Consider the following 11743-nt stretch of genomic DNA (forward strand, 5'->3'; position numbering starts at 1 on the left):
TTTCGATTCAATTTTGCAATTTCTGCTAGGGAAAGGGCAGCAATGGCCTCGGAAAGGGAGGAACCAAGAGGCTTAGCCGCACAGGAACGAGCGCTTTCGATTCAACTCTACAATTTCTGCTCATTTTCGATTTCGGGTCGGGTGGGGGAGATTCGAGTTGGGTTTCCTTTATAAATCCTGGACCATCCAACCGGCCGATTCGAATGGGTTCTATGGGTTTATAAAAAAAGTGACCGGTTTTTTGGGTTCGTCGATTTTTTTGTGCATTTCCGGTTTTTAAGAGAATCGGACCGGTCATAGGTCCGGTTTCCGGTCCGACCGGTCGAACCGCCCGGTCCGATCCGGTTCTGATAACAATGCTTTAAATATTAGTTTTTGGCATAGGCTAGAAAATCCAAATTACTTATAAAATTAAATGAAGGGTAAATTGCATATAAAATCACGTGGTTTACTCAATTTTTTCCAAAAGAGAAAAAAAAAACAAAGATTTCAAAAATAAATTCATGTAGTTTCATTCTTTTTGCCAAATCAACCGGTCAATTCATTAGTTTTCCAAATTTAAGTGAGTTTTGGGGCGCAAATAAAAAAAAAAATGTAAAAGAAAGGTTGAACTCTAAATCACTAACTAATGGCCTAACTGACGATAACTTTGTTTTTAATAGTCTTTTTTGCTCATGAACGATCAAAAAGTTTTCTTCCCCTCTTTAGCTCGCGGCTTAGTATATCGATCGAAGATCCTAATCAGCCTAAAACATTATGACATCCCTACGAACAGTTTGAGTATCTTAAAACGATCTTCAGCAGATTAATTAATCAAAGGGCTAAAATGTCAGCGCAAAAATTTTGTGAAAAAAGAAAAACAAGGACGACACTCAGAATTGAGTTCGAAGAATCGCTCATCCCCTGCCATGGAAACAAAGGTAATAGGTGGAAGGATGTCTATCAACTACTGCTCTGTTTTAATGAATTCAACTGCCGCACTCTAGATCTAGTTTAATGACACGTCCATTTTTAATGCTAAACGCAATGATATTTTTCAAACAGTATATTGATTTTTCATAAGTTTGATCTCGTATATTTTGGTCCATCCATTATTTCAATAACTTTTATAAGAACAAAGCACACAAATATGTACATTTAATTATAAAAATATCTAATATCTAATCCCGATAAAAATGTTAGTACATTCATGCAATTTCTGATAATAATTCTTTATGTTTCATTCTATAGTGGAAACTTTTTCAAGTAAGTTGATTTTAAAAAAATAATTTCTATTAACTTATTCTACTCCCCATCAGTTTGGAATAAGATCTTGGGTATAATAAATAAAAACTTAAAATTACTTGTTAGCTTTTAACAATAATATTACCTTTTAAATCATCAATACTATAAATAATATTTCATATATTATTTTTATTTAGACTAAGTGCTAATAATAATTATTATAACTTCAATATATAATTTTTTTTAGAGGTATTTACCTAAAATGACCCATGGTTTGCCCGTTTTGTCAAATCTATTATGTGTTTTTTTTCTAAATTTATCCCATGGTTTACTTTTTGCATCAAATCTATCATGGCGTTATCTTTTCCGTCGACATCTAACGGCCGTGCTGACGCGGTGCCTACTTGGCAAGTGTGGCCCACTATCTCCACGTGCCACGTCAGCACGGCCGTTAGATGTAGACGGAAAAGATAACGCCGGGATAGATTTGATGCAAAAAGTAAACCACGGGATAGATTTGACAAAAAAAAGTATATGATAGATTTGACAAAACGGACAAACCATGGGCCATTTTAAGTAAAAATCTTTTTTTTTTATTATAACTTCAAGATATAATATTGTACACGAGAAGTGTAAAATTCTACATGATGATAATCATCAATACTCATTTACGTTTTTCTTTTTATTAATGCACCTCACTTACGGTACAATTTTCCTTATGTATCTAATCATGTGAGAAGAAGGTTAAAAGCAGCGAAAGATTCTTTGCCATTGATAACTAGGGGTCATTGAGTGAAAGGGCCACCCTTCTTTGCGGTCCCTTATTTTCAATAATTTCTAAAATATAGAATTTTTATAAATAAATTTGGAAAAATTTAAATAATTAATTTATATAATATTGTACTCTTTATCCTTCATTGTGAAAGATATATGCTAAACTACTAAGCTAATGTCCGATAATCATTATTAAGCATGATTGATATATAATATGTTTAAAGTATTATATATTTATACTTTTAAGGCCGCACAAAACTGATTTTGACTAGGAGTAAATAACCAAAAGGGAGGAATTTTTGATTTATTTGGGGAACACGTGGCAATATCATGTTGCAGCAGAGTCATTTTAATTTTTAAATTAATTAATACCCAAGTAAGAATTAGTCTCAGTCATATATTAGTCTAATATTGCATTTCATCCAAAAAAATAAGACATTTTTAACATCACAAATAAAAAGAGACTGTTTATACTGATGATGAATTGAAATAGATTTTTTTTATCAAAGTACGTTGGCTTTAGGTGAGTTGGCGTTTGTTATCTTTAGATAAAGCCTTGGATTAAGTTAACCGGTCCGGCCATAACAACCATAAAAACACTTATCCGACCATATGGACTAGATTATCTGCTTTGACGGGCTAGTTGGATTATTTTTCATCTTGTTTGGATCGGATTAAAAAAAAATTGAAAACATGGAAAATTTGAAGAAAATTGTAAAAATCTTAAAAAGAAAAAGAATAAAATTGAAATTTATTAAGGGAAAAAAAAAACCGGGACAGTGATGTCATTGGCTTTGCATCTTACACGGTGACAGAGAAATGAAGAACGATGCGGGAGTGGATTTGCCAAAGTCAATATATACAAAAATTTTGTCCAAATCCATCAATGATAGGATGGGAAAACAAATTATTATCATGAACATAGGACTGCAATACCCGGTGTATACACCCACGTATGGTTATTATCCTCTCCGGACAAAGCATTATGGGATAGATCTGCATGCAACTAATAAAACGTATCATGATGGGATGGAGACAATATAAATGATATATATATGTATATATATAGATATCATGCATATGTATTATATATATGTGGTGGATTAATTTGGAAAAAAACCAACTACTGGGGAAGCTTGTTCAATTTGCAGAACATATAATCCCTGAATTTCTTGGACTTAAACTTGGGAGGATTCTGCTCGTCAACTAGCTGGCCGAGAGGCCCGACCACAAAATCCATCGGAGGCTCCAGGAAAACTGGCCACGACATCCGCTCCCTGTTCCTGTCCACCGTAGTCCGGTGTAGCACGCTCCGATACCTTCCGTTGCTCAGGATCTGCAACAACACGGCACATGCACACCCTTATGAGTATGTATGTTAAACACGAACCAACAATGTATATATAATTGATGAGAAAGGAAAAAGAGAAGATAATTCAAGTCTACGGAAATTCTCGACCTCAATCTGATCACCGATGTGGATGATCAATGCGTTGGGGATGTATTCAGCATCGATCCAATGGCCATCCTTCAGGACCTGTAGCCCGGGAACCTCGTTGGGCACAAGCACGGTGAGAGCTGACAGGTCAGTGTGCGCCACCACCCCGAGAGCCAGGTCAGGGCGGGGACACGGGGGATAGTAGTTTATCTTGAGGTTATATTGCAGCTCCTCCCCTCCTACCGCTTCTTTCAGCACATGTTCCTCGAGGCCGAGCCCCAGAGACAGGGCACCGAACAGCTTGTCAACGACTTCCCGCATGTATCCCGCGTATTCTTCATTGACTTCCCTGCATTTCAACCCTTATCATTTCTCATGCACGTACAAGTAATATTTGGTTACAGATGGATCGGTATGTAACGACAATGGACGACGGACCTGTAAGAAGGCGGGTTCTTAGGCCAGAACTGATGGTTGATGGACGAAGGCGGCCAAATCTTGTGGAAGAGGTGATCCACCCAGCCCTTCTTGCCATTGAAATCCTTCTGGAGCATACTCCCGTAGCCCTCGATGCTCCGAGAGCCCGGGATCTTAGCATACGCTTCTTTCTCTTCCTGGGGGAGTTCAAAGAACTCTCTTCCAGCACGCTGCAGCCTGCTTATGAGGTCGCCAGGTATCCCGTGTTTAACCACCTGGAATATCCCCCAGTCTTGACTGGCTTCAGAGATGGCCTGCACTAGCTTCTCTCGGTTTGGCTCACTCATGTCTATCGTTGGAATCTTTGGGACGACAGGACCTTTGTATGTCGTGATTGCCGGCTGCTCCGTCTCCGGCCAGATGAATTCCTCCGGGATAGTTTCAGTCGGCAGGCAAGAGAAAGCAAGGGCTTGGACTCTCTTTAGTTCCATCTCTATCCAACAACTAATTTTTCTTATGTTTAGCTTCGCTCTGTGATGGTGGCCAAGTCTTGGTCGTAAACCTTAGCTATGTGATTGTAAGGACAAATACCTTTTTATAAGGACCCACGGTGTAAGAACAAGACGTCATAAAGAGGTAGGTAGCTTAATAACCATAACCGTATCTTTAATTGACCTGCCGGCTGAAACTAAATTAACCTCGCCTAAATATTGACTAGTTTGGGTAGACACGAAGTGCTCCCATCGCAGTTTTGGACTCGAGCATTGCAGATTAGCTCTATCTACCTATTGACCATGGTTCGCCAATCACACCACATCTTGTGATTACACGTACATAAGCTAAAATCTTTGATTAGTGTGATCTAGAGAATTAGGGTAAATAGAAAAGCTAGCAATCATATATGGGGTTAATTCCATGAGAAAACATGATCACGCGCACCGGAACGGAACAAAGTGATATGACCATATTATACGAACTGCTATCAAGGGTTGGGAACTCTAAGTGCGTTGCTATAGACCAGAAGTCGAGACAACGGCTGCGTTTGATTTGTTAGTGTGATTTTAAATTAATAATTTTGATTTTGATTTTGATTGTGAAAAAAGACAAATGAGATGGTATTATAAATTTGACTTGGGAAACATGTATTTTTGTTGTGTAGTGTGTTGAGTTAAAATCAAAATCATGATTCTAAAATCAGCCTAACTTTTCAAACGCAGCCGTAGTTTAACGAACAAAGATCAGTCTCTGATCACAAAATGATCAACTGTGCAATATATACTAGAGTTTTTTATCTAACAGTAACTGAGTATACGGAAGAATGACCAATCGAGTCGATTATGATTGATTTTGAAGTTGCAGCTATAACGTAACATTATGCGTCGGGAGAGGAGACACGTGGAATGGCCAGGAGACAACCTATTTTGAAACTTTGACATCGGGGCAGTGGATTAACGTGGATTCCTCGGATTCACTCGTTGGGGTTGGTAGGGCTACTGATTGCCCGGGAAGTTTTATGATGCGCTTACTTTTTGGTGTAATCAGTAATTTAGATTAGATTGTGGAATCGCAATTGTGGATGTAAAATAAATATATAAATTGTTGAGAGTAAAAAATTCCATACGGAAAAACTAATACGAATCTAACGAATTTATAAGAGATTGGACATCACAATCTATTAGTTTAAGTTTTTGGATTGAAAATGAGCCTAATCGTTTATAGGCAAAGTATGTATTTCATATGGTATTAGAGCAGATTATGCTTCTACGTCCATATGTATGGGTGTTCACATCACACCATTTGAAATGTCTCTTTATCGATGAGCAGTGGAAGTGCGCCCATGTTTGGATGGAACTCGTGGTTTCTTTGAAATTTGAATGCGGAGAGAATTCCGTCTCATCTTAGTCCGGCCTAAGCATGATCTCATTCTCAATTGTCGTCCCTCCTCCTCTCGAACACGAAAGTCTAGTCCCGGCTCGTAATTAATTATTCAAGATGGGTTGTTCTAGTCTACGTGGCACGTGTAGGTGAATGTCAAAACTATACGTTGCCACATGAGAACGGGTATTGAGAGTAAAAAATCTCACACTGAAAAACTAATAAGAATCCAATAGACTTATAAGAGATTTAGTACCACAATCTATTAGCTCGAGATTTTAGATTGGAGATGAACCCAATCATTTATAGGTTCAAGTGGGTATTTTATATAAATTGTCATTCCAAATCTTGAAAGTGACTACACCATACCATGCAATAATTACATATAAAAAGAAAATCTAAAATGACACGCTTAATTACTTCAGCTTTTCAAAAAAAAATTCTTGATTAAAAAAGAGGTATATAGATCCAATATAATAAAATAAAAATAAAAATAATTAATTAATAAAGAAGAACGAGTAATTTTATTATCGAATCAGGAATCCTTTGTTTATCATAATATCCCACAACCTCTTTTGATGCTTTTCATAGACTTTTTATTACTGCTAAAAGCGAGTTCCGTTTAATTTCGCAGTTAAAATTACAAAAATTTTAACTTTAACTTTAACTCAACATACTACACAACAAAAATACACATTTCTCAAGTCAACAATTTTAATTTTAACTTTAACTTAACACATTACACAATCATTTATTATTTTTTACAATCAAAATCAAAATTATTTTAATTATAAAATTAAACGCACTCAAAAGCTCTGCTGCTCACCTAACTGGGGAGATCTATTCATTTCAATAGAAAGTCAACTGTTGCCAATACCCAAAAAAGGTCCAGTGTTGCTAGTTTGCTTCTGCTTCATTAAAGATATAACCTGCCGGGGAGGAAAGCTAGCCAGAGCCCATTTGATGACTCAGCTCATAAATTAATACACGCTATATATACGATAAGCCTGTAAAAGATATGAGATAGCATCTAAATTAATTAAGCCGAAGGAAGAATAGTTCATATCCGAGCCTGGTGCAGTTACTTTTTATTTATTTTTATATATAAAAATAGATAATAAACACATAAAACTTATAAATGAATATAGATAAAAAAGACAGTAAAATTTTAAGAGAAAGTGTAGCATAGTGATGTATGCCTTCAAGTGGGTATCTTACATAAATAGTCATTCCAAATCTTGAAAGTGACTATACCATACCATGCAATAATTACATATAAAAAGAAAATTTAAAATGACACGCTTAATTACTTCAGCTTTTCAAAAAAAATTCTTGATTAAAAAAGAGGTATATAGATCCAATATAATAAAATAAAAATAAAAATAATTAATTAATAAAGAAAAACGACTAGTTTTATTATCGAATCAAGAATCCTTTGGTTATCATAATATATCTCTTTTGATGCTTTTCATAGATTTTTTATTACTGTTAAAAGCCAGTTCTATTTGATTTCGCAGTTAAAATTACAAAAATTTTAACTTTAACTTTAACTCAACATACTACACAATAAAAATACACATTTTCACGTCAATAATTTTAACTTTAACTTAACACACTACATAATCATTTATTATTTTTTATAATCAAAATCAAAATTATTTTAATTCTAAAACCAAACGCACTCACAAGCTCTGCTGCTCACCTAACTGGGGAGATCTATTCATTTCAATAGAAAGTCAACTGTTGCCAATACCCAAAAAAGGTCCAGTGTTGCCGGTTTGCTTCTGCTTCATTAAAGATATAACCTGCCGTGGAGGAAAGCTAGCCAGAGCCCATTTGATGACTCAGCTCATAAATTAATACATGCTATATATACGATAAGCCTATAAAAGATATGAGATAGCATCTAAATTAATTAAGCCGAAGGAAGAATAGTTCATATCCGCGCCTGGTGCAGTTACTTTTTATTTTTTTTATATATAAAAATAGATAATAAACACATAAGACTTATAAATGAATATAGATAAAAAAGACAGTAAAATCTTTTAAAAAAGTGTAGCGTAGTGGTGCATGCTTTCATCTGTTTTTTTAGACGTTAAGGTTCGATAGTTAATGGAACTACTCATGCACCTTTATTAGTTATTTATTATTTTTCTTTAATTATACTAAGTTTTGGACTTCATTTTTAACAAAAAAAGGACCGTCAAATAAGTAAAATCATGATGACAATAAACAAATGCATACTCTATACATATAAAGTAAACAATATACTTATTTTTTTCGATTATAAAGGTGGCCCATGGACGTAGTACATTGAAATATAAATCTTAAATATTTAATAAAGGGGTACGGGTAGTCCCACTGAGTATCGAACTTGGGACCTATTGGTCACCAGGCGAGAGGTGCGCCACTGCGCTATACTTTCTCTTGATAAACAATATACTTATTGAATGACCGTAATTCTATAATATGTATAATTACTTATGAAAAGTAACGATAGCATGTAGAGATGTAGAAAAAAAAGCATAGTGAATGAAAGAACAATGGATAAAAGGAATTTTGTTAAGTATTTATAGCGAATTCAGTACATTAAACTTGAAGAATATCATTAGTTGGATCAATTATTTTCAATTATTGGGGAAATTTTTAATTTTTTAATTATGCAAATTATTTAATTATATTTCTAACATTCATTGAATATATACCAATACATGCCAAATGCATGATCCTCGGTCAAGACACATCGAATTTCTATTAAATGGAGCAACTCAAGAGATGTCTTAACCAGGAGCTGAGGGTTATCAAGGTTGATTTGAGTTACTATCGACGTTTAGCCAAGAATTGATTGTTCTCCAATCCAATGCTCACATTTTGCGCCTTAGCTTTTATATATTATATATAGATGCGGGCTACTCAGTATGTCATCAGTGAAACAGTTTATGGAACGGAGCTCTCGAATTCAATGTCTGAAGTTACCCGATTATGTGAAGGAGATGTCCTCTCCACAAGGAGAAACCACGAACGCTGTGTTGGTCGCCTGACTCGTCTATCAGTTGTAAATTCACCAAAACTTCAAAAGCATTAACGAATCTTGGTACACATATGCATTTGACATTACGAAACGATAGTTTGGCTGATTCACATGCATGGAAAGATAGGGTGTTCCTTGCATTGAGATCGCCTGCCAGAACAAATTCCCATGTGAGCCGGGTCAAATACAGATCGCCTGCCAGAACTGGCCCGACGAGTGATTAAAACTCGGATTTCAGCTTAAGAGTTCACGGCCATTAGGCGGAAACAAAGAAGATAGATCCACGGCAAAGTAGAATGATATTTTCACGATGAAATTGATCACAAGATATACTCACGCACATTGATTGAGATTAATCGTGGCTCGAACATCAGCTTGTAATGATGATTCCTAAACTTATTTACAAGTGACTTCCCAATTTTGACTGAGAGTGCATGATTCTCATTTCTGTTTATAAATTTAAGCAATGTGAAAAAAAGGAAAAAATTATGTCCGTTCAATATGTCAGTGGCTGACCTTCAACCGTGCAAGAAAGCTTCATCTTTATTATCTCTTTGCTATTGTACTATAAACACTTCTTTTGATTGGATTGATCATTAAAATGATGAGACGAAAATGAACAACCATATGTTATATTATCTCTTTGCTATTGTACTATAAATACTCCATCTAACTTGTAACTTGAATATTTTGGAAGATTAATATTTGCAATGAGCACGCAAACGGGCGTCCAGCAGTTTGACCATCAGTTTCCCTTTTTAATTTACAATTAATATTATTATTATTATTAATATTATTATTAATTATTAATATTAATAATTCATAATATAATACAATAATAATCTATAACTATATCCATATTTATATCTACATACTTAAGCTAAAGAATCTATCTATTTACATACTTAAAGGAAAGTTCCAAAGGGAACTCCTCTAGCCAAATGTGACCAAATGATTTGCTATAGTAAAATATTTTTAAACCCATCTCTCTCTTCTTTCTTTCATAGTAAAAAGAAATAAATGACTTTAACTACCAAAAAATAGAAATATCTATAATATCTATATATCTATCTATATCTATATACTTAAGTTAAAGAAGAGTTCTAAAGGAACTATTCCTTTAGCCAAGTGTCACCAAATGATTTGCTATAAATAAATAAAATAGGAACTTATTTGGTTTATTTTTTTTTTCGATGAATAGAATGGTATCTGAACTTAACGGACCCCGAGTAATTCAATTTAAATCCTCGGTTGGTCCACTGAGATCATGTATCTTCTCTATTGGCAAGACTTGGATCTGAACTTTACGTAAGGGAACGTGTCAGTCCACTTGAATCAATTTATGTTAGTTCATATTCCTTCTTTATTGAGACCTTTTTTTTTTTAATCATCATTTAACATACCTAATCATTTATTGTTTTTCTTACTCTTATTATTAACCAATTCCACAAAATCCTCAATTTCTCATCAAGTGTTTTTCATTTTCAATAAAATGTTTTTCATTTTCAATAAAATATTTTTTATTTTCTTATTAAAAAAGAATTTAAATTTAGTCAAAATGAAAGACCACCATTTTTTAGTTGTGAATATATGATTTTTAATTAATAATACATGATGTGATACAATAAGGATAATATTATAATTTAATTGTAAGATATGATTGTTCGAAACATTATCATATAGATGGCAGTGAAGCCCGGGTGTACCACTGGTAATAAGTAACATGAAAAGTGGTCCATTTGCACAATAAGGTGCCTCGTGCCTCGTGTCTCAAGTCTTTTTTATATTCATTACATGTAAAAAACATGCCAGTAGTAGACAGATAGGAGCGGTAGGTTTAGTTGGTATCATGCTTTTGACTAGGACAGAATTAGCAGTTTCAAAATTAGAAAATCGCAGTTAACCGTTTTGTTCTGAATAGATATATATATATATATATATATATATATATAATATTATTATATATTATATATGAAATTTGGAAATTTTAATTTAATAGGAGGTCAAAAAGTGAGGTAAAGAGAATAAAATTCCTAATTCCAATTTTAGATGGACGTTTATTTAATTTTCTTTCTTTAGATATATGGACGAATGTTGTTTAACTACGATTATATGAGATTTGTGTTTAGTGTTTGTGGTATTTGGTATGTGGATGAATGAAATTTAAAGAAATCATAATTTTACAATAATTTTGAAAAGATTGTTTCAATATCGATTCGATTTGGTTAACCGAACCGTAAAACCAATTATTTTTCGAGATGGTATTACTCCAATTCGGTTACTGTTCGTAAAATTCTTGTCCTGAAAATCTGGGACGGTTACAGTTCTCGGTAGAAACCATACCAAACCGTCCCGCGCCCACCCCTACTTTTGACTTACATTGACGACCTAGGTTCGAACCCCTTTGTGCACTTCTTCTTTTTTTTTTTTTTAAAGCTTCTTTCTAAGTGAAATCCTAACATGACCAGCTATAAGAAATAGAATGGCCTGGGTGATATGATGCTTTCTATTTCCATCTCCCTTTTTTATTTTTTTCCCATCCTTCCTCCGTTTCTTTTCCTCCTTTTTCTTTTCTCCCTTTTATAATATGAGTTTATATGAACTCAATATTAACGAATAAATTTAATTTAATTTAAGGAATCTCTATTGTCTCTTTATACGCATGTATACGCAATTATATATTACGAGTAGTGTTGTTGCATATAATCAAATTAGAAACTTTAACTTTTATCACTAAAAAAAAAGAATTTTTTAAGATTCAAATTAAAAAAAAAAGAGAAAACATGAAAGAATTGTGATAAAGTTGAGTAATTGAACTGATATAACTTGATAAAATAATTTTTTATAAAATTAAGTCATTGAAAACTAAAACGATATAACATAAGGCGATGGAATCTTTATATTATATATTATTTTTATAGTTGCGTCATAAGACTTATAAATTGTACAATCATGCATATGCTTTTCTAATTAAATTAAACATT

The 11743-nt window shown here is 33.7% G+C and overlaps 1 protein-coding gene across 1 annotated transcript; it reads right to left on the reverse strand.

The window, feature by feature from the left end:
- Window positions 1-2840: 2840 nt before the first annotated feature.
- Window positions 2841-4426, reverse strand: LOC116198870 (flavonol synthase/flavanone 3-hydroxylase). The gene is made up of 3 exons (XM_031529124.1): window positions 3875-4426; window positions 3458-3785; window positions 2841-3334 (listed from the first exon to the last, which is right to left on the reverse strand). The coding sequence occupies exons 1-3, from the start codon at window positions 4342-4344 to the stop codon at window positions 3122-3124; spliced, it is 1011 nt and encodes a 336-aa protein (XP_031384984.1). The 5' UTR covers window positions 4345-4426; the 3' UTR covers window positions 2841-3121.
- Window positions 4427-11743: the final 7317 nt, after the last annotated feature.

This window comes from Punica granatum, chromosome 3, assembly GCF_007655135.1.
Source record: "Punica granatum isolate Tunisia-2019 chromosome 3, ASM765513v2, whole genome shotgun sequence".
Lineage (NCBI taxonomy): Eukaryota > Viridiplantae > Streptophyta > Magnoliopsida > Myrtales > Lythraceae > Punica > Punica granatum.

Coding starts and splice junctions, on each gene's coding strand:
- LOC116198870 (XM_031529124.1), bottom strand. CDS start 4,344: ATGGAACTAAAGAGAGTCCAAGCCCTTGCTTTCTCTTGCCTGCCGACT. Junction 3,786..3,874: donor AAGAACCCGCCTTCTTACAG/GTCCGTCGTCCA, acceptor GTTGAAATGCAG/GGAAGTCAATGAAGAATACG. Junction 3,335..3,457: donor ACATCGGTGATCAGATTGAG/GTCGAGAATTTC, acceptor GTGTTGTTGCAG/ATCCTGAGCAACGGAAGGTA.